Genomic DNA, 27,701 nt, shown 5'->3' with positions numbered 1-27,701 from the left:
TACAAGGGGGTGGGAGGAAGGGCAGAGAAGTGAAAGGGACTAAGAACCTAAGATGAAATGCCTTCCTGTGATTCTACCCAGGGCCCCAACACCATCTGCAGGGCTTGTATAAGAACAGCTGCTGACTGGGACTTCCCTGGTGGTTCAGTGGTTAAGAATCCGCCTTCCAATGCAGGGGATGTGGGTTCGATCCCTGGTCGGGGAACTAAGATCCCACATGCTGCAGGGCAACTAAGCCTGCACACTGTAGAGCCCGCGTGCCACACCTAGAGAGCCCACATGCCACAACTACTGAGCCCTTGCGTTCTGGAGCTGGCATGCCACAACTAGAGAGAAGCCCACGCGCTGCAACTAAGACCAGATACAGCCAAATAAATCAATAAAAAAGACCAGCTGCTGACTGAAGGGGCTGGGAGAAGGGGTGGATGGCATTCTGAATACCGTGATGGTAGATACATCAGTATGTGTTTGTCAAAACGCACAGGACCACACAACAGAGTGAGACCTAGTGGAAACCATAGATTCTAGGTAATAACTCATCAGTATTGGCTCATCAGTTGTAACAAATGCACCACAAATGCAAGGTGCTAACAGGGGAGACATATGCCTGGACATGGGGGTATCCAAGGACTCTCTGTACTACCTGCTCTTCTCTGTAAACCTAACACTGCTCTAAAAATAAAGGCTATTCATTTATTTTAAAAGGTGACACAACCTTGTTTTGCAAATGCAGACATTAGGCAATCAGAGTCTATGCGTCCCGTTTTGCTTTCTTTCCCTGGCCATGCCCTGCGGCCTGCGGGATCTTAGTTCTCCAACCAGGGCTCGAACCCAGGGCCCTTGCAGTAGAAGCGCAGAGCCCTAACCATTGGACTGCCAGGGAATTCCCTGCAAGTCCTGTTTGAAGGAAGGTGATGGGGCTGAGTGGTAGAAACTTGGTGTATTGACCCTAAGTGTGATTAAAGACTCTTCCTCCCCGCCCCCCAAAAAGGACCAGAGACACACTTCATCCGCGTATTTCAACCAGGTATTTTATTGTTCTGGCAACTGCAAAATATACAAATTTCCGACAGGCATCCCCTGTTTGAAAGCTGGCACAGCTTCATTCCAGGTAATTAATTCAGACAAATGTATACAGAACACAGAGAAGTCAGAAATCACACATAAAAGGCCCCCAAGCCAACCAACTAACAAGACCCAATCTATACAGCTTTCCATCTTCAGGATCCCTTATACATATTAAATAAATAAATAGCACATCTGCTATCAAAATAATAAAAAAATAAATTTCAAGTATTAGAAACGAAAACGTCATTGGCGTGGTTCAAACAGTCTTTCTTCCCCCCTCCCCCAAACGAAGAGCTTCACCCACGGTCTCAGGACAGAAGGAGGAGAGGGGTGAGCCCGCCCCCAAAACAAACACGCAAAATTAAAAATATTGGTCCCAGATGTTTTTCGGGGGGTGAGGGAGTGAGAGTCAACGGTCGGCATTGCAGAAGCCGGGAGACCGTGGCTCACACACACCCTTGTACACACCGCCTCCCTCTTCAGATGTCAGGCCCCTGGTCTCCAGTCTCCCAGCCTCCGCTCTCTCCCCATCTCCCCTCCCCGCCCGTAGTGCATCCTTTGTGGATGCACTGATTTCGGGCAGTCAGAGGCAAGGGGGGACACACCTTTCACGAAGACCCCACTCAGACCAGCCATGAAGAGTCAAAATTCAGGGTCAGCTCCGACAACCAGAGAAGGAGCCAAAAGGTGGACATAAGAGAGCCATTCTCAAGAGCAGAGCTGCAGGCCCCTCCGTCTAAAAACACAAACCTACACACACACACACACACACACACACACACACACACACACACAGACAGCGGGAAAGCGAGAAAGTAACCAGTCTTGCACGGGAATGCACAGAGAGACATCATCTTGGGAAGATGGCCAGTTAAGGGAAGGGAGGATTTGAATGGTTTTGTGTGAAACCCACAAACCTGGTTGTAGGGTGTCTGAATCGTGTTCCCATTTCTCCCAACCAGAGGAACGTGCATTTTCCTAAAAGCTCCTCTCAAACAAAAACCCCAAAACAGCTCCTCTCTCCACACTCCCAGCTCCAGCTGTCTAGACGCCCCTGCCCCTACCCCCAGTGACTACTGCACAAGCTAAGAGGGGTAAGGATGTGGGACCCCAAAGCAGAAGGCAGGAGGGGAAGGTGACCTTTGGCACCGGCTTTCAGAAATCCTGAAAAGGGTCATTTGGACAAACTCTACTGCTGAGTCCAAATCCATCCTCCTGGGCCTCGACACCCCCCGCCCATCCCCCAGTCCTCGGAGGCCTCAGAGGAAAACCCGCAGGCGGAAACTACAGGTGTTTAGAACCACGTGTCCACAAGCCCTGCCTTGAACCACGCCCCCAAAATGCCACAGGTGCCATGAAGGCAAACGAGGACATTCTCTCCTCCAGAATCGCCCAGGGCACCCAGCCCCACGCTGGGCACGCAGCAGACGCTCGACCCAAGCGTAGGGAACCGAGCTGAATCCTGCCAGGAGACAGCGGATAGCCAGGCTCTCGCAGGAAGTGGCCGCGAGCGAGGCCTGGCTTGGGCCACTGTCCCCACCAGGGAAACACAGGAGGTGATGAAGGCCCCAAAGGAGGAGGCCAGACCCTTGCTCCCCGGCCGTTTTACGGGTTGAGGGTCCCTCCCCTCCCCACAGGCTGCCCAACTCCCACATCCTTTCAGAGCTCCAACCCCAAGGGCGCAAAATGCAAACATCTAAGTTCCTGAGGTGTGACTTTCAGGTCACACTCTCTGCCAGAAAAAAAAGTGCACGAGCCAGCAGCCCCGGGAGAGCCGTGTCCCAGGTGCCTCGAATCCAGGAGGGAGCCTTCCCTGGGAGGCGAGGCCCCGGTGCTCTTTCGGCAACGTATTTCCCCCTGCCTCCGCAGCTAGACGGTCCCACACCATCTTCAGAGGCAGGACACACACCCGGGAGGGTGAGCGACACGCAGAGGGGTCGCTGCCTGGCTTACCAGCAGGTCCAGCTCCGGGCTCTCCCGGCCGACTCCAACCTAGAACGGGCCGGGGGCTCCCTGCAGGAGGCGACGTCCAGACCGAGAGGCACCAAGAGCCTTCCGAAAGTCTTCAGTGTCCCTTAACCTTCAGCAGCTGAGATCCAGGCCCCCTTTAAGGTTAGGACTCGGGGCAGTGTCATGTCCCCAGCAGGGAAGGTCCAGAAACGAGATGAACAAGCCCACGGAGGGGGCGCCGCCGTCCCGCCTCCCCTGCACATCGTCCTTCCCGGGCCTCAAGGGGTCCGCGGGGCGCGTGGCCCGAAGGCCAGGGGAGCACAGGCAGGCGGGGGCCCGGTCCTCCTGGAGCAGCAGCCCCTCCTCCACGCCGCCCTCCGGGAGATGTCCTCGGGATCGCTGGCCTTGGGCAGACAGAAGGGCAGGAGCAAAGCTGCGGGAGCGAAAGGGCGGGGCGCCGGCGGGGCTGCGTCAGTGCGTCCTGGAGGCCTCCGCGCTGCTCGGAGAGCCTTTCATGTTCTGCTTTCGGGAGGAAAGACGGGGAAGCCGGTTACCATTCCCGTTGACTAGGGTTCCAAAGCAAAGGCGAAAGCCATGCAGTTGAGACGTGCCCCCCTCTCCCCAACAAAGAACACGGCCCTGAAGAGCATCACCACCAAACAGTGGCCCAGGAACGTGGTGGAGGCTAAGCCCGGGGGTCCCACGGGAGAAGGGCCGGGAGGGGCCCTGACATCTGCCTGTAGGAGGCAGGGAGGCAGGGAGGGGAGGGCAGGCAGCTCCTGTGGGTCAGAGCTGTCCTGGGGAGCACGGGGTGCCAGCACCTAGCCCCCCCAACCCCCCCGCTCATGGCCCTTTAGAGCCCAAGGCTACCCTTGCCCCAACCCGGGAAACTCTTGCTGGCTTCGCTGTCAGGCAGAGGAAGGCGGGGTGGGGGGTGGGGGTTAAATCTGGAGAAGCATCAGGACCCTCCTCCCAGCAGGGTATACCACAGACCTAGGGACCTGGATTGCAGGAACACAGCTCGGATGCCGGCACTCAAGCAAGGGAGCCGGGCAGAGAAGGCATGTGTCAGTAAAGCTCTCATCCCGTTCTAATGAAAGCAATCCTACCCAGAAGCCCCACCCCAAAGATGCTAGCCAGTACCAAAACCCCCTTAAAAAATATTTTTCCAATCAGCTGGGAACAGATGATGGCTACCACCACACAGCAGCAGTCTCTTGACCTACCCTCCCCTAACCCACCCTGCAGGAAAGGGAAGCAGAATCTTTAAAAGTGTTCTCTTGCATCCTGAGTGTCTCCACCAAGACTGTCTCAAAGGGGCGGCAGGGAGAGTGGAACCCAGGCAGACAGAAATGTAAGCGTCACCAAGGCCCACTCCCCTCCCGCGTGAACCGGGGGGCTGAGGTGGAGAATCTCTACAGAGGACCATCGCAGGGCCGGCAGCACGGAAGCCGGTGCCTGATCTGAGCCCGCTCTCAGCCGGACTCGGGAGCCCAGGTGACCGACCCTCAGACCACGAGTGCATCAGACAGCCCCTGTGAGCGGGGTGTCTCCTGGGGAGGCCCCCAGCCTCGCGGCCAGAGAGGACCCAGTCAACCCGTGGGGTCAGAGATGGAGGTGCTGGCTCCCACCCACCCTGGGACACCTCATGCCCAAGGCTGGAGCACCCACGAATGATGGCAATGCAATGATGACATGGGGGGACCACAGGCACAGGCCACGTCATTCACTCATGGTGCCCCTGGCTCTGGACACATGGAGGATCTCAAGACAATGGGGCTGCTCTTTAAAAACGCACAAGTTCTGGGGCACAGGGTGTATGAGTCACAGACTTCACAATGGCCAGTCTTCACGCAGACTGAGATGCCCCAAGGGCTGAGATGCCATGACCCAGAGAGACACGGAGGGGACAGGAGGGCATGCACGGAGCCATTTACCTTTCCAAGGTTAGTAAGGAGAAAACTTTGAGAAAATATGACAGACAGTTCGTCTTTCAAGCATAGTGGGGGGGGAGGAAGAAACATGTTGGGAAAGAAAAACAAAACAAAACATCTTTAGTAGGATTCTCTTCTCAGCGTGCATTTGAAATTTAAAAGTCGAGGATGCATCGTGAGGGCCAGATGGTCCACTGGTCCCAAGCCCTAGTGTAGCCCCTGGAGAGTGGACTGCAGGGCGGGCACTGAGTCCCACCTGGCCGTCGTGCCTGTTTTACCAGAGCACCAGCATCACCGGCATCCTCGGGCCACAACCCTAAGACCCCAGGGGCACCCCACTCCCTAGTCTCTAGGCGCTCCTGCTGCACACGAGGAGAAGTACCCCTGGCCTGTGCAGGAGGGAACACAGACCAGAGAGCCCTGGATGTGATCACCAAAGCACAGGGCATCACATCTCCCACGGGAAAGTGCACCAGGCACTGACCACATGTCAGGTATCTTGCTAAGTGCTACATCCATATTCTCATCATCAAAACACCTGGACGGGGCATCCCTGGTGGCGCGGTGGTTGAGAGTCCGCCCGCCGATGCAGGGGACACGGGTTCGTGTCCCGGTCCGGGAAGATCCCACGTGCCGCGGAGCGGCTGGGCCCTTGAGCCGTGGCCGCTGAGCCAGCGCATCCCGAGCCTGTGCTCCGCAACGGGAGAGGCCACAACGGTGAGAGGCCTGAGTACCGCAAAAAAAACCCCACAAAAAACAAAAAACACCTGGATGCTGGGACACCTGAGTGGATGCAGATATAATGGGTCCAGAGAACACATTTTTGCTGAACTGAAGGGATTTTGGCTACAGGCATTATTAGCCTTAGAGATGGACAAGTTCAACCTTAGAGGGTTGGGGGATGTGCCCGAACGGCCCCCTCCCAGCAAGAAGATTTCTCTCCTGGCAGCATCAGGCCACGGGTCAGAAGGAACAGGGATACACACAGATGCAAAACCGTAAGGTTCCAAACCCAAAGGCTAGTTTTCATACAAGGAGAACTCTTGATCCCAGGGCATCCTGGGTGCAACGCCTGGCGTCAGGGGGTGACGGACGTGGGACTGTTACTCTTAAAGACTGAACTTAACAGGCAGGCCCACCATTAAATAAACACGTCTCAGCCACGGGTAGCAGCTGCAGGGGAGAGGCTGCAAGAAAGAGAAAGGAAACTGAACAGCTTGGGGCCACGCCCCACAGGCTGCAAATGTCAGGTGCCCAGGATAGGCAGGTGAATGGGACCCTGGCTGTTCTGGAAACCGGCAGAGAGAAAACAGCCAGGCTTTGGGACTGGGAGACCCATTCAAGGGCTGGTTCTGCAACGAACCAGCTGGGTGACCATGAGCGAGAGACTCACCCTCATCTGGGCAACAGGCACAGGAACTGCCTTGCGACCTCCTGGGGTTATTTTAAGGACCAAAGACTCGGGATGTGTACAAGCCGTAAAGTGATGAAATATATTTCTCAACAGGTGGTACCACCTAGTCCAAGCATGATGCCCAACAGCTCCTACTTTCCAAGAATAAGCCACGTTTCTGCGTGAATTGGTCCAGGTAGCCTAACCAGCGAAAGGGACGCGGGGTGGGTGTGACTTGTGGCGTTGGGGATGATATTTCAGGGTGTCTCTTATTAAAACTCTGCAACAGAAAGGCCTCAGTTCCTTCTGGGGCTGGGGGCCACCGAAGCAGGGAGAGCGCCGGATTATCCAGCAGCTACTAACACTGAACTCTCTCTGCAGAGAAAAAGCTGCACCCCATCCTGAACGTGACCGTAAATGTCGAGCAGGTTATGATGCAGGACAACCCGATGCAGAATCATGGCTCCCAAAGAGACCTCTCCAGAGCCTGGGGGTCCCAGAGCCCCTGAAGGTGGGGGTCCTTGCCAGGACAGATGGGAGAGGCTTGGGTCCTCCACTCTTTGTTTTGCAGGTTAGGCTCTGGGTAAACTTTCCTTTCAAAATGACAGGGCTCTCCCGGGAGAGGCCCAGAACTTAAGAGACAACATCAGCAGGCACAAACCCAGCTCCCGCCAAAATCTGACTCTAAGAGGGAAAAAGTTAGATAGACATCCAGCCATCAAGCACTGCAAATACGAACAGTCGCCCCGGCCCCGCGGTGGCCGCGGCAGCAGGAGGATGTACCAAAAACCCGCTGACTTCCTGTAGCCTTTTCTGAAAATCCATGAATCCCTTATTCTTCCTCCCGTCCCATCTTCCTCCTTCAGATTTCACAGAAACTGGCATTACCCTCAACACTTTAACAGATAGGAGGCCAAACTGGCAAGCAAGCGGAAAGAGATGCAAAAAGCAAAAGTACTCAGAGTAAAATACTTACAAACAGGCTTTCCCTAGCAAAGGCTGCAGAGAGAAAAGGTGGGAGAGAGAGTCAGTTGAGGGACAGGGTGAGGGCCCAGGTCATCGGGGACTGGGCAGCCTCCGCGGAGACAGAGCCCTGGGCCCTCCCGGCCATGTCCAGCCAGTGGCCCTGCACACCGCCCAACCCCCACCCGGCCGGTCCCCACGGCGTCCGTGACTGCAGCCTCTAACCTTCCAACTATGACCCCACCGTTCACACCAACGCAGGCTATCACTGACACGCCACTTCAGTTCTCAGTTTTCATAAAAAGCACCTCTGACGTTAGATGTGAGACCTGAAAGGAGCACTAATTAGACATCTCCCAGCCAGTCTACCTCCCTCATTTTAAAAAACAGGGAGACTGAAGGCCAGGGAGGTGACGGAACCTGACAATAAAACCCCAGAGCCGGCGCCGGGAGCAGATACCACCATGTCAGAGTCTCAGCACGATCACCCCATTGATCAGCCCTTGGCAGTAGCTGCTGCTCCCCCATTCCACAGATGCGAAAACTGAGGCCTGAAGAGGTACGAAGGCCTGCTGGGGCTGCACAACACCCCCCCACCCCACCGCCACACACAACACACTTTCAGACAACACACGGTTTAAATGAGTTTTGGGGGAAACGCAGGAAGAGCTTGTGGGCCTTCAGCCCCCAGCTCATTAACAAATCCAATTTGAACCTGAGCCTGTGATTGCCGTGTCAGAGGCCAGGCGTGGCGGGAGGTGGGGGAGACCACTGGGTGGGACCCAAATTTGTGCCCAGGGATTTCTACGTCTCACATCCTGGCCAGGATTCTCGGGTGTTGTTGAAGAAAAGAGGGGTTTTCTGAAAAAAAAATCTTAATGCCCAGTAGCCAGTATCTTTTAGCCTTTTACCATCACAGCGAATGAAATAACCTAAGAATGAAATCTAATTGGTTTTCTGCTTTGGGTTTTTTTTTTTTTACTACGTTATAGGAGAAAGTGGCTAATTCCAGATCCTCTGGCCCGGGCTCCAGCCCAGCCATGCTGGCTCTGTACACGCTCCCAGGGCCCCATCTGACAAGAGCTTTCCTCCAACGGGGACCGATGGCAAGGGAGCAAGTCAGGAAGAATACTCAGCGTGGGGACAGAAAAGACGTCCCCGGGACACACAGAAGCCAACAGCCCAGAGCTGGATGGAGACTCCTGAACTGGGGGTTGCCTTCAACTTTTGGAAGAAACTATTCACCAACGTGAATGGATCGCACACTCGGCCATTTCTCTGCTCTGCCTGGCCCTGCCCGGGGGAGACCACCTCCCCAGAACGGGCGTGTACACGCACAGCCAAGGTCTCAAGGACGGATCCGGGGGTCCCACACTCAGAGCGGCTTCCGTGTCCTCTCCCCGCACACCCCCAAGTGGGCCTGGGTCTGAGGCCGCTGCCGCCCCGCCGGGCACACTCCTCCCCAGCGGGCACGCTCTCCCCACCCTGCACGAGCCTCGACTCAGGAAGGAGAAGGGGGTCAACGCACTTGTCCGGGCAGCTGCGTGGGCACCTCCGGGGGCAGGCAGGTGGGCAGGGCAGCGGAGGTAGAGGCCACATGCTCCTCAAAGCTGTTGATGCGAGGCTTTTTGGTGGGCTCGGGGCTGGCTAGTGGGGTGACACTATTGCGTCTCATGAGCGGGTTAGGTCCCTTCTTTGCATCCTAAGCGAGACAAAGACAAAAGAGAGAAGGCGACAGTTACGAGGAAGGGGAAGTCAATAAGCCAAAACAAAAAATCCAAAACCAAACCAAACACGTTTCTTCTCTGCTTCTGGATTTCACTGAGACCACAAGCCCGAGCACGGTGAACGGCCCTGGACCGACGGGCTGCCGGCTCGTGCCACGTCTAGCGCTCGGCAAGAACAAGGGATGATCTCTCCTCCCGAACCCCCTGCCTGATCATTCCAAGACGCCCACTCGGACAGACACGATGTTCGCAAAGCAGGCGAGGGAGGAAGAGCAGGACGGTTCTGCACAGACAGTGATGCAGTTACGGCAGGGAAGAGACCAGAAGGACCTTGCTGTCAGCCTCCAAAAACACAGAGGCAGGGGTCCTGGGCCTGAGGCTGGGGAGACCGCTGGGGGCGGCACGAGGGGCGGGGGGTGGGGGCAAGGTGTGGTGCTGGACCCCCTCCCACCGACCTCAAGCCAGGATCTTCACAGCTCCTGCCCCCAGGGAGAACACCCAGCTTAGGACAGGAAACGCAAGCCTCCCCCAGCCAGGAGACCAAAGACGCAGGAAACCACCAGCGAGGGCCAAACACTAGCCTTCCGACCAAGGGACCACTCCAGTGGAGTCGGGACCTCTGAAGTCCCCCAGGGCTCGTGGCCCAGGAGCCTGAGCTGGGGTCTGTCTCCATCAAGCCCCTGCCCTGCTCTGAACAGTGAAGTGTTCGGGGGCCACCAGAGCCCAGTTCGGGCCCCATCCCAACCAAGAACCCGGCTGCTGGCGGTCCAGCGGGGAGGCTGCTACTCCTGGAAGGAGGGCAAACGCGCATCCTGCCACCCCGGCTCAGGAGGTGCCGTCACAGCCAAGGGAAGCCGTCCGCCTTCGCTTCGGTCAACCAGCCAGGCAACTACCACAGGAGCTGGGATTTTAATGCCAAAATCTTCTGGCCAAGCTCCTTGGGAACAGGGACAAGAACATCACACTCGGTGTAAAAGAAAGGGTCGGACTGATGCTGGCAGAGAGCTGGAGTTTGACGGTCGGTATAGAGTAGATTCAAACTTTCTTCCACAATGTATGCCTGGACAGAACCCTGCGCTGCCCTTGGGAGGCCCAGCCAGGCTGACCACCGAATTCCAGACCCCATCCTAGAGGGGGGCGTCAGGTGCGGCCAGGCATTGGGGTCTCCTGGAAAATCATTCCACCCGCCACTGCTGCCATGGCTAACTCCCGAATCACAGCTGTGTTTCCCAGTCCCACCCCTTCTTCACTCATAATCTTCGTGGGAATCCGGGACCTGAGTGCATGCAGATGACTGAGCAGATGTGTGGGTCCCGTGACTCTGGAACCTGCAATCGTTTAGCTGCCCCGGAGGAAAAGGTGACAGGAACTGAGCTACGGTTACGTTTAAAAGAGCAAGAATGTCTTCCTCCTCAACATTCACTTCTCGGGTCAAGTGGTGGGGGAAGAAGCATGGCAAGAGAGAAAAGGAACACGATGCTGAGAAGCCACCAGACGGGCAGGTAGGGGTGCACGGATGCCAAGGAAAGGGAGGGCCGTCACGAGGGCCACCGTTCCAAACGAGACAGAATCCACCGACGGACACAGCCAGCCTTTACAAGCAAGCCGCCGGGGGGTGGGTGGGGGCGGGGCGGGGGGGGCATCCCAAGTGCTGGCGCCCACTGGTGCCGCTGCTTGGCAGCATCCTTCCCAGAAGGAGGACAGGGCAGGATTGTGCGGGGGGGGGGGGGGGGGGGGGGGAGGCGGGGGGGGCAGCGAGCTTGCACTCACCTCTGACCTCTCCCGATGCGTGCTCACGGACTCCACGTTCAGGTAGATGGATTCTACTCGGCAGCCTGGGCGAGGGCAGGGAAGGGGTCGGCTACCGGTTAGAGGGGCCCCGCGCTCACAGCCTCACCGCCACCGCACCAGGGAGACCGGTCTCGGAGGGGCTGAGTCACCACACTCACCATAAGCGACAGGCGTCAGCTTCAAGACGGCATGCAGGGGGCATTTCAGGTAGGGCATCTCCTCTGAGAAGGAGAGAAGGGCCCCCGGTGAGACTGGCTCAGTGAGAGCCTAGGCCCCAGTGAGAGCTTCTGCCACGTGGGGACCACCTGCAGAGGCCTCGCTGGGCAGGGTGTCCCCCACCCTGCAACCCAGCCGGCCGGCCTCCTGCTCGAGGCAGGCGGCCCTACAAAGAACAGAACCGAAGCAAACCCAAACCCTCACAAACCCTCACACGATGAGCTGGAGTAAGAGTCAATTTCCCAAACGATTTAGGTGTCAGAATCCACATTTAAGTGTTAAGAGTAACGTCAGAGTTTTCTGGGCTGTTAACTCCTTAGAGGTGGGCTGCCTCTTCCCCACCCGACCCACAGCCCCTGAGAAGTGGGGACACAGGGCTTCCGGGAGGCTGGTTCTCGAAGCCATTAAGCCCACCCAGAATCAAACTGCTCGAGTGTCTTCCAGGGGCTGCAAGGAAGCACTAGGCGGGAGGAGGGGGAGGGGGAGGGGACGCAGCCTTTCCTCACCCCTGGCAGCAGGCTACCCCAGCTCTAAGGCCAGTTTCCTTTCCCTCTCTCCTTTGGGGGGGGGCTTTGACTGGCTCCCCACCCCCCTGACCTCCCGGAGGAGGATGCATCGGAGGACCAGGCACCTGCACTCTTGTCCAGGAAGTAGGCCAGGAGGCAGCGCAGGACGGCCTGGTGGCAGATGACCAGCACATTCTCCTGCCGCTCCAGCTCCATGATCACCGGCTCCAGGCGCTGGACCAGGTCCTGGTAGGACTGCAAGGCAGAGGGACAGGGCACCAAGCTGGAGCGGAAGCCCGGCATCCGTGGCCACACCTCTCCCACTTATAAACCAGAGACCACGCGATGGACCCTCCATCAACCTCCTCCCCCGCACCGTCAGTGTGCTGCATCCCTCCCGGGCACTGGGGGACCCACCCCAACTGCCCTCTCCCTCTCACTGCTCCTTCCTGACCCTCACCCTCCACCGGGAAAGTGAGGGAACGGGGCCCTGACACACACTACAGTGCAGAACAGCCCTGAACACGTTATAGAGAGTGAAAGACCACAGGGTGTACGATTCCACTGACGTGAAACGTCCAGAACAGGGAACTCCAGAGACAGAACGTACACTCACAGTTGTCGGGGGCGGGGCAGGAGGAACTGGGACTGAGTGCTAAAAGGCTGTGGTTTCTTTATGGAGCGATGGAATGTTCTAGAATTAGTGGTGATAGCTGCTCAATATTGTGAAATATAAGAAAAACCACCGACCTGTACACTTTGGTTAAAATGGTGACTTTTATATGATGTGAATTTTATCTCAATAAAAGAAAATCGAAAAAGAAGGGGTAGGCCTGTACCTTTAAGACCACCAAGGTTCCCCCCACCCCCCAGTCCCCTCTCTCACTAAGCAGGTCCCAGGGAACAAGGGCCTGGGAGGGACCAGAGACAGCATCCTGGGCTCCAGGGAACTGACACGCTGAGCGGACGGGAAGCACCCCCGCTGGGTGTCACCGGCCGAGCCTGCGGAGACCCCAGAGCACCACCGCCTACAGCTGGACTCTCCATTCAGTGTTGCAGGCAGCTGCTCGCTCAGCCCGAGGGGGCTACATGGCCTAAGGGTCCCTCCACCAGCATCGATGGAGTCAGTACAAGTGACTTGCTGACGTGTCTGCCACGTCGCCCACCGTCAAGGGGGCCCCTTGTGTCCAGTGAATCACCATCCAGGACTGTTTTTCTTTCCTGAATTGTCATGTACGTCATTAGAGAAGCACATCTGTCCCTGCTGCTTGTGGGAAACACAACTGTGCTTCTCTCGGAGGTGTTCACAAGGTCCAACTCGGGCAGACTCGATTCAAAGGCAGACGGGCCAGGACGAGCATCGATCGGCACAGGGTAGCGGGGTGGACGCAGGGGCCCCTCCTCCCCGGAGTCGCCAGTAACGGGTCCCTCCAGGTCCCTAGCAGCCCCCCTCCCCAGCCTGGCCAGACACAGTAGCCTCAGAAGGACCAACTCAGCTCCTTGCCCACGGCAAGCAGCCCGGCCGCCTACCCATCACTTGCCCAGCGCACACAGGCCCGAGCCAGGGACGCAGAGGGAGGGGGCGGCACGCACCTCCCCGGTGGGGTAGCGGTAGTAGTACTTGTCCTGCTCGCGCAGTGCGTACTCCTCGGGGTAGGTGTCTTTGATCTCCTCGTAGGTCATCTCTTCACAGACGCCCTGGCGGGAACACCCAGGGGTCACTGGAGGGAATACCCGCCCCGGCCGCCCCGGCCTGGCCAGCGCAGCCCTGCAGCTGGGAAGCTCCCAGGGCTCCCAGCGGCTCCTGGCCCCGGACTCACGGCATCAATCTCGTTGAGCGCCTTCCACTGCTCGTAGGGGAGCCGCAGGGCCTCCGCCGTCTGGATGGTGCTCTTCAGCTGGCTGGTCCACACCTTGAGGTCCTTCAGGTTCTGCTCTTCCACAAACTTGCTCAGGGCACTGGCGAACTGGGGGGAGGAGGGGGGGCGGCGGACGGGATGAGGGGCTCACAGTGGACCACCGGCTCTGCCCCTCCCTCCCAGAGAAGCAGTGCAGGGCCGGTCCCCGTGCACATGGGGGTCGGGCACACTGTCCTCACGGCCGGTGAGGGGGGCCCGGGAGCAGCCAGTGCACACGCACCCCCTCCCCTCGGGCGCACACACACACACACCCTCCCCACAGGCTCAAGAGACCCTCCCCCCTCCCCAGACACATATACGTACACACACAGACACACGTGCGTATACATCCCCAGAGGAACACACACAGACATGCACGCACATGTACACACGAGGACACACAGGGACGCACAGCCCCGCCCCTCGGTCTCCTGCCCCATCCCCGCACTCCTGCTACCTTCCTGCCCCTGCTGGACAGGCCCGAGTCCCCTCCGATCTTGCCCTGCAGGTTGTGCTCGCTCTCCCCATGCCGGCACAGGTAGATGGTGCGGGGCTGCACGTGGATGTTCATCAGGTAGTACACGATGCGGCTCTGGATGTGGTCCTGGACCCTGTTCACCAGGAACCGCCGGCCCACGTCGATCACCTTGATCAGGGACAGGTCCCTGCACAGGAGGGCGACCAGCGGGTCAGAACACTGGGCAGCAGAGCCGGGGCAAAGCCCCGCCCCCGCCCCACTGCCGAGACTCAGCCCCAGCTGATCTGCGGCGGCAGCTCCTGGGGACACAGACGGAACCCTCTCTTCTCTGAGAGTCAGGGGGTCTGAGTCTGTAATTCCCGCAGAGGAGTGAGCGCTGGAGAGGCTGGCTGGCCTCCCAGAGCACGGGGAAAGAAAAGCAAGAGGATGGAAAAGAAAGCAAGGGAAATATCAAAGGACAGGAGCCAGATGGGGCTCAAATATTCACTTTCCACACTTGTACATGTCCAAAACACCAAATATGTCATCAAGAGTTTTTTTTTTTAAGATACTTAAAAAGAGAGTTTATAAAAGTATCCAGGGGCTTCCCTGGTGGCGCAGTGGTTGAGAGTCCGCCCGCCGATGCAGGGGATGTGGGTTCGTGCCCCGGTCTGGGAAGATCCCACATGCCGCGGATCGGCTGGGCCCCTGAACCGTGACCGCTGAGCCTGCGCGTCCGGAGCCTGTGCTCCGCAACGGGAGAGGCCACAGCAGTGAGAGGCCCGTGTACTGCAAAAAAAAAAAAAAAAAGTATCCAGGAGCAAATGCTTCGTGGGAACATCAAGAATATAATGTTCAAAGCCAGCCCTAAAGTAGGTGGCTCAGACGGTCACCTCTTAGGAATTACCTGTCACATTTATCGGGGTCGAGGGGCTGGTAGCTGGCTTCATAGCAGTTAATTCTCTTCATGAAATCGTCCATAGCTTCTGCTGAGTTGCAGTCTTTGTAATCCGGGCTGGAGATTTTCACTTCCTATAACACCACAAAGAGGCAGCTGATAAATCACGCTGGAAGGCTTTCTGCTTAGAATGAAGCAGGATTTGGGGCTCGCAAACGGGGAAAAGCACAGACGGGCTCGGAATGATGATGACCCTACCCAGCGTTTTAAGAGAGAAAAAAAAAAAAAAAGAGATACGGCTGGACGCTGAGTCATAACCCCATGCTTCCACGGGGAGAGCGCCCGGGGTAGACAGAGCCTCTCAGCCTGGAAGGGCAGAACACGGGAAATCCACGCAGATTCTAATGAACCCCTCTGAATGGGCCCCGATGCGGGATCAATCCAGTAGCCAGGTCACCACCAGGCCACCCAGCCTTCGATTCAGCTGAGGTCCCCATAAGCACCTACAGCGTTCACCCCACCAAGCGGAGGTTGCCCGTGAGCGAAAGTGCACCGCGAGGTGCTGGCGATGCCCTGGTTGCACGTGCCAGGCAGGATGCCTCCTCCACTGCCCAGAGGTGGGGGCAGCACGCACTTGTCACCAGTCCCCAGTGGATGCTTCTCCACCTGCACTGTGCGTGTCCAGTCCTGCCCAAGGCTTGCTCTCATGGGACAGAGACGGAGGAGAAATGCCCCTCGGGCCTGCCATCCCCTATAACTGAACAATAGACCTGAGCAACCTGGCAGACTTCAGGGAAACCCAGGATTTATTAATGCATGTGCTCTTTTCGTCCTCAACAATAACCACAATCATCAAAAGAGAGGCAGGCACGCTGCAAAATCCGAGTTCAGCGGGGAGTTTCATGGGTGCACGGTTACAGCCCGGGAAGATGAAAAAGTTCTGGAGGTGGATGGTGGGGATGGCTTCCCAGCAATGTGAATGCACTGAGTGTCACGGAGCTGAACATGTAAAAACGGTCAAAATGGTACCTTTTATATTATGTATATTTTAGCACGATTAAAAAAAAAAAATCTCCATTCACAAACCCCTTTCTCCAGCACAGCCTTTGCATAAAAAGCACTACAGAAAGGCCTAAAAACTGCAAAGTCGCTTTTGAGGTTTCATCAGAGAAAGAGATCTCTGAACACGGAGAGGGTCGGGGCAAACTGATCCAATGGATTCACAGAGGATGAGACAGAGTTTCTGGCCAAAGCGAGTGTAGACGGCTCACTGGGGAAAAACGATTCTGCAGCTGCACTCTGCTTCCCTACCAAGTGGAAATGGTAGAACCAAACCAAAGAAATACAGCAAAACCCTTTGTTTAGAGCATGGCAACTTCTGTTTCCTCCTACTCTGAGCCTCTTCCTTTGGGGCCACTGAAACCAATCTGGACTGATTTTCTACCATTTCAATAGCTCTTCCTGAAATAGGAACTCATTTCTGAGAAATGCATGTAAATATTCCCAGTGCCTTGGAGAAAAGGCCCAACACCAAAAAGCGAACTAACTCCCAGCATCCCTTTAAAGGATGCACACTTGTATGTGGCCAAACTCCAGCGTTCCCTGTAGAAGTGTCGGACCAGCTTTTCTTTACAGGTAACGTCTTACTCTGATGTAGTTAAGCTGGAGAAGAAATTATCTACGATACAAGAAAGGGAACTGCGGTGAACCCTTCATAGTAACCATTACTGTTTATGAGCTATTGCTATCAAATAAAATTTAAGAATTTATCAAATTAAACTGCCAATTACCCTCAATTTACCCGGGCAACTTCCCCTTGGTACAGGGAGAGGAGCAGGAAGATAGTTTAACCACCACATTCTTCCCAAATTTGGGAATCCTGCCTTCTGTCTGCTGAGTCCTACGTGCTTTTGTCAATACACAACCATTCTTACCTACCAGGGGCCTTTACAGCAAAAGAGACCGGCCTGCTACCTCCTTTCCCGTCTGGAGGGGTGAGCTGCTCTTTGACCTAAGCAGCCCCATCAGCCCCCAACTGCCAAGTTCCTGCCACCAACAGAAACTGTTCGAGGTCCCCCAATTTCTCTCTTATGTCCCACAAAGACAGCTTTCTGCCAAGCGTCTGAAAGGACCTTGATAAAGCCAGTCCAAGTCATAGAACGTGCTTTTAAGTTAAATACCGCTCTGTACTTCTGACCCCCCGATCCCTCTTCAGACAAAATCGACAACCAGCTGGGAGAGCCAGCTCTTTCTCAGGGTGGCTTCTCTGGGCCGACCCAGTCCCTCACTTTTCTCAGATTAGCACACTACAAAGGGTCTTACCATGATGTTGGAGGCCACAACTGTAGGGTCATCACACACAGACTCAATAAAAAACACCTGGGATGAAGCAAGACAGAAACGCTAAGAAACAACAAATGTGGTAACACAAAGGGCGAACTTTGGTATCACTGTGATGTCACTACCACACTGGAGCGGAAAGGACCCCACTCATAAATCCCCAAATACAGAAAAAGGAACCAGCCACTCAGTCCTGAGTCCTCTGCACCCGCCCCCAATAGAGGGATGCTCCCCCTCCCACTCCCTAGTCGCTGTAACCCCTAAGAGCCCCCCACCCCCACCAGGCAGGCCCCATCTGTAGGCAGCAAAACCCAGGCAGCGGGAGGGGAAGGCCTGAGCATGGAGCACAGGTGCTCCAGACACAGCAACCAGCCGATCCCTGCGGGGCTTCCCTTGCTCCTGAGCGCTCCGGGGTGAGACAAGAAATCAGGCTCACCTTGAAATCATTTTCTTTGGCAAAATGAAGGATCATGTGTCTCCTCTCTCTAGTAGTATTGGTGGCATCGAAAACCTGGCAGGGAGAAAAAAGGGCAGTGAAGAGAGCCCAGTTTGAGTTGAACAGCGTTTACCAAACCACCAGAGGTCTGGCCTGGCACTTCCTGGGGCTCCAGGGGAGACCTCACCCTCCCAGCCCCCCCACTGCCTCCTGTACTCAAGGATGGAAAGGGAGGGATGGGAACAGAACTTAAAGCAAAGGAACAACAGCCACAAGCAGGGGAGGGAGCACAAGGAAGGGACACAGGCTCCCTCGGCTGCAGCCGCCCCAGGTCCAGCTGCCTGTGCCCCCGAGTCCGCCCGACGATCACCTTCCTCCCGAGTCCCCGTGCTGCCCTTGTCCCCTGCTTCCCTCACAGCTCAGGCCAGACCCCCGTCCCCACTGGAGGTGTCCCCACACAGCTCTGTCTACATTCCTTCCCCCGCTGGGATCGGAGACAGGGCTTATACTCCAGGCTTACTGCAATTTGGCCCCCTTCCTTCGTCAGGTAACTTTTGACATCTCTCAAGGCAGCCAGCGCACACTGCCTGCAACACACAGAAAGAGCATGGGCGCGTCAGAGCCGGGCCATCGCAGGAGGACGCGCGGGCACCCCCAAAATTCACCCCAACGAGCAGAGTGACCTGTGATTCTGCCGCTAAACTGCTCAGGCAGGTGGGACCGTCAGGCCCGAGGCCCCCGATGAGAGACCCGAGGCCCCCCATGGGAGCCCCGCACACATGGCTGCAGCACTTGGGGCTCGGCCTCGTGGCGGCTGCACACTGAAATTCCCCTGGGAGCTCTCAAAACACGGATGCCCAGGTCCTGCCCACAAATTCCCACTGTACCCATCTGGGCAGGGCTGTGCCCAGCTCCCAAGTGATTCTAAAGTGCAGCTGTCACACTTCAGTTCCCTGGTCACTTTGAGCTGAAAAGAAAATCCTTTTCGAATGTAAACAGATGATTTTCCAGGAAAACGATTTAGCTCACTCCTAATGAGATGTTGTTGTTGGTCAGCAGGATCATTGAGGCTCAGAGGCCGAGAGGCTCATGCTGATACACAAGGAGGGGGGCCAGCTGCCTCTCTCTCACCCAACCTGGCGCTACAGAGCGCCCGTCCCCCTCTGCCCACTGCAGCCCGGGCCTCACTTGCGGACTTTCATGGCCTCCTCGTTGTCAGGGCGGAAGAAGTTGTAGGAGCTGTACTGCTTCACGGCCTCCCGGCGGTACTCGCCCACATTGAACACTGGATGGAAAAGAAAGGCCCCTTAGCTGACCACGCTGACCACCAGAAGGACCTCCCATGGTCAGGATCACTCTTTCCAGAAAAGAAAAGCAAGCCAGCACACGACTTGAATAAGATCCCGATAAGACCCGGAAACCAGACAGTGGGGTCCGCGTCCTGTGCCAGCATCGCTTGGCCTGGAAGCCTGCCCAGCTCCCCCAAACCCAGGACCCTGCTTCTCCGGGGTTGCCTCCCATGGCCCAGCCTGCAGGCCGGCCTCTCCAGGCCGGGGCTGGAGCCTGAGCCTGAGAGCAGGTGGCAGCCACAGGCCTAGTGAAAACCAGGGCCATGATGTCTGCCAATGCACTGGGGGTGGGGGGAGTGAGGGCTCATATCCATGGCCGGGGCCACAGCAGCCATTCTGCAGATCAGCAGCCCGCACCCAGGGTGGACAGTGGGTGCTGAGCCAGTGCTTAATGTGGGAAGCACTGCGCTGGGCACAGGGCGGGTTGGGCAGCAAATGTGAAAAATTAGTCCCCGTGCTCAACACCCCCCGTGTAGGTGGGAAGACCAGGCGAAGATTTGCAAAAATATAATCAATAGTACAGAGCACTTTATGACGGTCGGTGGAGGAGTGTCACAACTAAGGGCTTGGGGAACTTAAAGGAAAAGATCCGCACAGACTGCGGTGGTCAGAGAAGGCTTCCTGGAGGAGGTGAGGGCTGAGCTGGACAGGATGCAGGGCAGGGGAAACAGACAGCAGCCAGTGAAAAGAGACCCTCCCTCTCCCATACACAGCAGGGTGCGCATACAGGGTGGAGGGTGGCACAGCCGGAAAAGAAAGTGTGTCCCTCGACTACAGGGACAGCACCCTGTCGGATGGCCCTGCAAAGAGAGTCCCAGCAGCTGGAGAGGGAAAGGCCATTCTTTTTTGGGGGGGGTGGTCACGGCCTGACAGCCCCGGCCTGGGGGCACAGGCTCACCTTTCGTGGGGACGCCAATCCAGTTGAGGTAGCGGGTGAGCTTCTTGGAGATGTACGTCTTCCCCCGGGCTGGAAGGCCCACCATGACAATCACCGTTGGGGAGTTGGTGAGCTTCGGCCCACAGGCTGGGTGGGGAGAGCAACACAGAAAGGGCCATGAATAAAGCAGCCCACGGGGCCCACAGCAGGCTTTAAAGAATTCCACGAGGGACTTCCCTGGCAGTCCAGCAGTTAAGACTCTGTGCTCCCAATGCAGGGGGCATGGGTTCGATCCCTGGTCAGGGAGCTAAGATCCTGCAAGCCTCACGGTGTGGCAAAAAAAAAAAAAATAAAAGAAAGAATTCCATGGACACACGGCTTTCATTCCCACCTCGAGGCCTTTACGTTTTACAATCCAGTGGGACTGGGCCCCTGGTGGCCAGAACCCTTGGTCACACAGCTCCCTCTTGCTTTGAGGTCCACACGACAGGGACCCCAAATTCCCAGCCTGACACCCGAGGGCCCCAAACCCAGCCAGGAACCAATTACTAACCCCAGAGCAGAAAGCACCTGTGGGGGCGTAAGGCTCACCAATGATGATGAGGTTATCAGTAGGAGAGGTTGTTTCAGATTGCAACAGAACATGTAAATCGAGGTGGCAAGTAGGAGCCCTGGGGGGCAGGGCCCCAGCAGTGGTCAAATTACAGACAGAAGCCTATTGTCAATTTCGCACGGCCATGCACGAAGTCTGCATGGCCTTCCTAAAATAAGTAATTTTTAAAAGGCAATTTTCACAAGTAAGAGTTTTTCAAATGGAAGTAGGTCAGGGACCCGAAGGCTGACTCCCACAAATTCATCTGTCCCTGAGACTCTCCTGCCCTTTCCTGCTCCTCCCCGTCCGCCAGGTCACATGGGCCCCGGCAGGGCCCCCAGAAACCCAGAGGGTTTTTCCTGACTTTGCTGAAAGTCAAAGGGGATTTGCAAAATCCCCTCCTGACTTTGCTGCTGAACCACTGTCCCACGTTCCTCAGAATTTCAACAAAACAGCAGGAAAGAGGTTTTCACTGGGTTTGAAGAAAGCAGCCCAAAGAGCCCTGTTCTGGACATTTCAGGTGCGGTGTTTCCTTGGCTGGCGTCTTGCCCCTGAGATTCTCCGGCATTCTGGTGACGAGTGTGCTCTCGAGCCTGGAGCCGCCCATGGGAGCCAGAGACCAGCCGCCTGCCCGCTCCCTGACCAGCAGATGGGAGGCAGGGAGGGCTGCCAGGCCACTGACAGCACAGGCTTGAGGAGATGCCTCCTCTTAAGCCGGACACCCCAACACAGCCCCATGATGCTGGGCCTGGGGGCCAAACTGAGGTCACGTGTCCAAACACCGGCCATGCTGTTCCAGGGTCTGCCCCTGGACCTGCAGGCTGGGGCCACAGAGGCAGCACGCACCGCACACAGGGGCTGTGTCTCCTTTCATGTTTCTAGACCATCGGTGACCTTCTCCACGCACAGTGAGGAGGAGGAGGAAAAAGGCCATTGGGAGGCCAGGAGACACTAGGGAGGCACAGAAACCCTTGGCTGGGATTCCCCAGCAGCCATCGGCCGGGAAACTAACAGGTTCCTAGAAAACAGAGGCCATTTCCCTGCCCTGCGTGAGCACATGAGTGGGGCAAAGAAGCACCAGTCGGCCATGTGTCGCTCCGGCAACTGCAGGTGACACATGAGAAAGTGAAAGTGTCCTCGCTTGCGCCTGGAAACAATACTCATTCTGTTCACCCTTCCCCCAAGCCACCGGTTTTCCCCTGGTCGTATCTGACGTCCCCACGCGCCACTGCTCTCGAGAGCATCCAGACACACACAGACAGGCGTGTGCACGTGCGCGCGCGCACACACACACACTCTCAGCTGTGCACATACATGGAATACTTTTGTTGGACTCATGCCAAGGAAACAGAGACAGAGGCTGACCGATTTATCAAATCGGGGATTACTTCTATATCCACTAATCGTATGTGCAAATCTCCTCTGGCAGTAGACACTTAGGGAGGAAAAAAAAAAAAAAAACCCATAAAGACATGGCAGAGTACAGTATCTGAAGCCAAAAATTCAAGCTGGATCTCAAACCCAAACAAACCACCCCTCTTTTGTCTGGCGAAGCAGAAATGATTCCTCTCTTCCTTTGGCTTCTTGCGTGAGATACAGAGAGCTGTCAGAGGGATGGCCAAAGGTGCCTGCAGCTGCCCCTCCGCCCAGGGGTCCCCAAGAGAGAAGGGAAACCACAAAACCTGGTGGCTAAACCTTCGGGTTTTACTCTTCTTCATCCCTGCCCCCTCTTTTTTTAAACTCACAACACATCTCAAGTGCTTTCATGGTCCTATAACCACCTGCCTCTGCTTCAGTTCCCCTCTGACTCTCAGTTTCATCTTCTCTGCAGTCCTTTTAAACCCTCCCACCTCTCATACCTTCCTCCCTGGAGCTCTGCCTTTTCGTCTTCCTCCCCAACAGCACAGGGATTTTCACAAGATTTTCCAAAAAGTACTTGTGTGTAAGGGGATACACAGAGGTTAGAGGGGTAAAGAAGCAATCATCTGAAGCCCCCTGGACAGAGGCTGCATTTGCAGGTTCCAATTCTAGCCCTGCTCCCTGACTGAGCTGCTAAAACCTCTCTGATCGATGTAACCCACTGTCTCAAGCAGGCAGGACCGCTGTCCTGGCCCGTGGTATGGACACCACAACGCAGGCTCAGGAAGTAAAAGAAACCAATGGAAGACACTTTGCCGCTGCTCCCATACCTCCTGCAAGCTTTCTTCTACCCAGAGGCGCTCCAAAACGTTAACCTCAAAAAGATGCCACATCACTTGTGCTCTTTCCCTACGAGTAGGTAAGTCATGTTTCAGTGCCGAGTTTCAGGGGAACTAATGGAAGATCGACGGCCAAGCTGCAGCTGTAGACAGGGCCAGTGCTCAGGATGGCCCCATCGAAGTTCGGCTGCGTGTCTACAGGAACCATGGCAACCTGCTCCCCTGCCAGGTAAGGACAAACCACATGCTGCACAGAAAGACCTGCTGTGACCCTGCGGTGATGCCACTGCCCAAGAAGGGCTCTCTGGGCAATGGGTTCATGTGATTGGCCCTGGACTGTGCTCTGCTGGACACAAACCCTCTCCTGAGATCACACCAGCCCAGACAGTCTGCTTGGTCCGTGTTAAGAATACACATCTAGGGACTTCCCTGGTGGTCCAGTTGTTGAGACTTCGCCTTCTGATGCAGGGCGTGTGGGTTTGATCCCTGGTCAGGAAGCTAAGATCCCACATGCCTCACGGCCAAAAAACCAAAATATAAATCAGAAGCAATATTGCAACAAATTCAATAAAGACTTTAAAAATGGTCCACATCAAAAAAAAAAAAAAAAAAAAACCCTTTAACAAAACAAAACATCTAAGTGAGCTTGCCCCAGGCAGGTGGGCTGAGCCTCTGCTGGGTAGGGAGACCCCAGCTCAGCAAAATCTCTTTTCAAAGCTCTTCTGGACTACGTGGTGGATGCCAAACTCATTCATTGCTTTGCACGCACATTTTAACTCGCGCCTAACCTTTGTGCAGCAAACGGCCCTCCCAACCCGACAAGCTCTCTGGCAGAGAGCAAGGGATGAGCATTTTAGTGAATCAGTTGACAACACAAGAGCATGGTGCCTGAGAGGGTCTAGAGCCAAGCAGAGTTCAAAGCCGGGCCCTGGCACTTTCTCGGGCCGTGGACAAGTTACTTGATCTCTCAGGGTCTCGGTTTTCCCTTTCTGTGAAATGCAGGGATGCTTCATAAAGGTTCTCGGGAGGATTAATCACAAGATAATATGTGTAAGATACTTGCTACGTTGGCCTCCATCAGCCATTAAGGCTTCATCATCCCACACACGAGGGAACTAGGACCCACAAGTGAAGGAGGTCCCCTTGCACAGGCAGTGAGGGACAGACCTGGAGCTCACCTCGGTCTTTCTCACCCGAAATCCTTCAGTCCCTCCTTCCTCAATCAGTGGTTCTCAACCAGTGGCTGAACCTAAGAAGCTTTTTAAAACCAGGATGCCCGAGCCCCACCTGTAGCAATTCTAACTTGCTGTGGGGTACCAGCATGGATTTTTTTCCCAAAGTCTCCCCCAAATGATTTTAATGTGAAGTCAGGGCCAAGAATCACCTCTATAAATTATAGTGGCCACCCAAGGATAAGGTCACGATTTCTCTGGAAGGTTTCCTTCCCTTCCTTCCCTCTTTAAGTTGGAAAACCATCAGTGGAGCTAAGCCCCTGCTGAGATGAAACCTTCTCTCAGCAGACAGTACACAACCTACTTTACAGAGATGAGGTAACTGGGGAAACGATAAGTAAGTCCAGACCTGTACACAGAACTCTCAGCTTTCTGTAATGACAAACAGAAAGGATCGCCAGCTCTTGCCAATCGAGAATTTACTTCCTTGTCCGTTTAGCTGATTCACGAAGTCAGTAAGTCTCCCTGAGTTACGGTCTGCGCTTGAAGGAAGCTGCAGGTTTTGTAAGCATTTACCACCATGAAGGTGTAGCAACGGGGTCCCTAACCGATGTGTTTCAGAGGTGGAAATACCACCAAACGAATCAATCTGGGGCTTTGTACTGTGCTTGTTTGACTGTTCTTTATACATCAGCAGTAGCGTTTCTGCTGCCCTCTTGTAGTTTTCACATCTCAGAGGAGGCTGCTGTAGACCCTCAACTAGAACAGCACTTAGAAAGACGGGAACAGGTTCAGAAGGGAGAAAATCCACCCAATGTTCCGAATGCCATGAAAGAAGGGGGGAGGGGCAGGGAATCTGGAAAGACGCCAAGAAGGGATACCCTCTCTTTGCTATTGGATGAGAGACAAATGTGATTATACAAACGGAGACAGACACTGCTACTTAAAATAATGGCATGTAAGCAGTAAATATCCAGGGTACAGATATTTTCATAAGAAAAAACCATAACCCCACAGCCACACGCAGGGATTCCAGGAGTGGGCGGGGACAGGAGACTTAATCCATCAGCTTTAGCAAACCCCCGCCACCTCAAGCCGTGAATTGTTCCGACAGGGATTTTCAGGCAAATCTCTCATCTGCGTGTGAGACGTGCAGACTGATAGATTCTAATGGATGGGTCTCTGAAGCCTGGAGGAAAAGCATGGCTGCATACTTGTGTCTCTCACAATCACGCGGCTGAGCGGATGCCGGCCAATCTCAGCACCCCGGCACCGGCTGGACCTTCCAGTCCTCACCCCACCGTGAACCCCGGGGAACGACTAAACGTGTGTGTGCATTTGTATGCGCATACATACAGGCGTTTAGAGAACCAACCCATATTTGTAATGACCCATTACAGTTTACCGAGCACTCCATAAATACCTTTTATTCAAAAGTCAAAAAGGCTGGGTCTGTTTCTGCATCTCGCCATCTCCCTCAGGATTTCAGGGGGGGCATTCCTCACTACCAATAGGTTTTACAGAAATACAACCGGACCGTGGTCAGCCTGTTCAGCGAGCTATGTAAGAGCATACCTGAAAGGCCGGTGGAACAAGACATCTGCAAGGCCCCCAGCCCTCGGCTACCTTGTAAAGAAATCTAACTGTCCTTCAGGTTTCTGTAGCCCTCTGGACCTGAGGGGTCAAGCTGGTGGAGGAGCCACCCCCCGCCCCCAGTGTGGTAAGCACCTGGCCAGGTCCCCATCAACAGGATGACCTACGAGCACCCCAGGGCCAGCTCTCCCAACCTCCTGGGGCAGGTCTGGGGTTGGTTTTGGAGGGGGGAGGGTGATTCACACCTGGGCAAAGCCTGGGGAGAGGAGCTGTCACTGTGGCCTTGGTGACCATCCCGAGAAACGTGGCAGCAGAGAAGGTCAGCAGGCCACCTAGTGCTCAGGCTCTGTGGATGCCCAGAAGCCACCTGGAAGGTTTGCACCTGGGAGCCCACGTTTACCTCTCAGGCAACCTGACCTGACCTGGAGCAAAACACCGCTGTCTCAGCCTGGCCACCTGACAGGCTCCTGGGCAGGTTCCCTGGAGGAGGGGTGTCGCCTTCAAACCACCCGCACCATCCTTTTAAGAGGTGCTCTCTCCCTGGCTGGGGATGGAGCCCAAGGTAAACCTTCCCAAAGCATTTATGGGCCAAAACGGACAGGGAGAGGAGGTGAACCGCCAGCAAACTCCGAGCTCAGTGAGTGTGTGTGTACGCGCGCACGTGGGAAACGTTGCCAACTGCGCAGTCACCCATCCGCAGACACCCCCCCCCCCCAAAAAAAAAAAAAAAAAAAAACTGCACAAAGGCTTGGTTCCAGACAGCTCTCTTGTAGGCCCCAGCACAGGAGCTAGAGGTGGGAGCGGGGAAAGGAAGAGAGAAGGGAGGTAGACAGCAGTAAAAAGAGAGAAAACAGAGGTAAAAACCAGAACTAGAGAGAGGAGGTTAGAAATTCATAGAAAGGAGGACAGAAAAACAGGAGATTTTTTAAAGAGAGAGAAACATAGAAAGGTGGAGTGAGAGGGGGTGGAAATACAGAGGTTGAGAGATAAATATATAGGAGGGAAAGGCGAGATGGAAGAACGGAGGGAGGTTAGGAGCGGGAGAGAGAGGAGGGGAGGTAGTGACGGACAGAAAAAGGGGGTTTGAGACCCGAGGAGGCGCGGCGGGCGCCTGGGAGCGGGGTCCGGGCCGAGAGACACGCCGACGTCCCTTCCCACGCCTCCCCGAAGCGGAGACCTTCTGCCGCGCTCCGCGCTTCCCGTGCCGTGCGCTCGCCGTTTCCGGGTCCCTCTGCGCTCCCGGCGCGAGCGGAGTGGAGCTCCTCGTAGACCGCGGGCCTGGCCACAGCGCCCCCGACGCCGGCCAGGGTAGGCGCAGCGCCCGCGCCGTCCCCGCCTCGCGCCGAGGCCGGAGGGGAGGAGCTGGGGGCGCCTGGGCCGGGCCCCGGGGACGGCGTGGAGGGCGGCGCCCGGCCCGCCCGAGCGCGCCGGAGGAGGGGAGCCGGCACAAAAGCGCCCGGCCGGCGCCCGCCACACAATGGCCTCGCTGTCCACACGGCGCGCCCTCCCCGGCAGCCCGGCCCCGCGCACGTCTGCACTCACATCTGGGCAACGAGGGGCGGTGGTCGACCGGGATCCAGATCTTCTGCACCCGGCTCTGAGTCAGCTCCAGGGGCATCTTCTCAGCCGAGACTCGGCGGCCCTCCGCCCCTTCTGAAGAATTCGGACTTGGGGAGGAGAGCGGTCTGGCGACCCCCGAAACAAAGGGGGGAGGGGGTGCGTGCGCGAGAGCGCGGCTTTTTGGAAACGTGCTTTGTGCTAAATCACGGACGCTCGCCCGAGGCGTGAGGCTCCCAGAGAGGGGCGGGAGGCTGGGGCTGCACCCGCAGCTCCCGCAGGGCTGGACTCTTCCGCTCGGGAAGCCCCGGGATGCTCGGAGCGCCGTGACAGCCGCGGTCCCCGTGCGCCGGCTCGAATGCGCCGCGGTCCCCACCAACTCGCCTCCTCTCTGGCTCTGCTGAGATGCCCAGCACTCCTCCCGGGCTTTTAAGAATCCGGGCTGGCAGAGACGCACACGTCAGCCCCGGGGCGGGGACGCATTCCTCGTGTTCCATCCCCCTTTCACGTGGAAGGAGGATGGCCCAGCCAGGAGACAGCCTGCTGGCGCCCCCTGCAGGCCGGCGACATCGGCGCGCCCGGCTACTGAGGTCCCCCGGATAACGCCCTAAACCAGCCCTGGCTGAAAGTGCTACTCCGTGAGCCTCCTCCTATCATCCCCTAAAAGCGACCTGCACAGCTTCCCAGAATAATCACCTTAACTGCGCTGGGAGAAAAGAAACAGCATCGTCCAGTGTGGTCCACGGAGCCCCTCTGCCGAATCACCTGGCATGCTTAATGCATCCT

The 27,701-nt window shown here is 56.3% G+C and overlaps 1 protein-coding gene across 16 annotated transcripts in view; it reads right to left on the bottom strand.

The window, feature by feature from the left end:
* Nucleotides 1-1,009: 1,009 nt before the first annotated feature.
* The window catches only part of PFKFB3 (6-phosphofructo-2-kinase/fructose-2,6-biphosphatase 3), an 83,818-nt gene continuing 57,126 nt past the window's right edge, over nt 1,010-27,701 (bottom strand). For 2 of the 16 annotated variants that reach the window (XM_067030200.1, XM_067030204.1), the window contains exons 2-17: nt 19,825-19,950; nt 18,766-18,862; nt 18,098-18,164; nt 17,578-17,652; nt 17,124-17,180; nt 14,811-14,935; nt 13,904-14,111; nt 13,369-13,515; nt 13,142-13,246; nt 11,674-11,803; nt 10,985-11,047; nt 10,806-10,870; nt 8,837-9,010; nt 7,322-7,344; nt 4,956-5,008; nt 1,010-3,537 (exon numbers count right to left, since the gene is read on the bottom strand). In XM_067030200.1, coding sequence (XP_066886301.1) covers nt 4,966-5,008; nt 7,322-7,344; nt 8,837-9,010; nt 10,806-10,870; nt 10,985-11,047; nt 11,674-11,803; nt 13,142-13,246; nt 13,369-13,515; nt 13,904-14,111; nt 14,811-14,935; nt 17,124-17,180; nt 17,578-17,652; nt 18,098-18,164; nt 18,766-18,862; nt 19,825-19,950 — 1,505 coding nt within the window. In that variant the 3' untranslated portion in view covers nt 1,010-3,537; nt 4,956-4,965. Of the gene's footprint in view, nt 3,541-4,955; nt 5,009-7,321; nt 7,345-8,836; nt 9,011-10,805; nt 10,871-10,984; nt 11,048-11,673; nt 11,804-13,141; nt 13,247-13,368; nt 13,516-13,903; nt 14,112-14,810; nt 14,936-17,123; nt 17,181-17,577; nt 17,653-18,097; nt 18,165-18,765; nt 18,863-19,824; nt 19,951-26,535; nt 26,650-26,900; nt 27,360-27,701 lie in introns of those variants that run through there. The other 14 variants (XM_067030202.1, XM_067030208.1, XM_067030203.1 and 11 more) reach the window with 11 other exon arrangements.

The sequence above is a fragment of the Kogia breviceps genome, chromosome 3, assembly GCF_026419965.1.
Source record: "Kogia breviceps isolate mKogBre1 chromosome 3, mKogBre1 haplotype 1, whole genome shotgun sequence".
NCBI lineage: Eukaryota > Metazoa > Chordata > Mammalia > Artiodactyla > Physeteridae > Kogia > Kogia breviceps.
The sequence above is the reverse complement of the archived record's forward strand: the minus strand, read 5'-3'. Positions and strand labels throughout refer to the sequence as shown.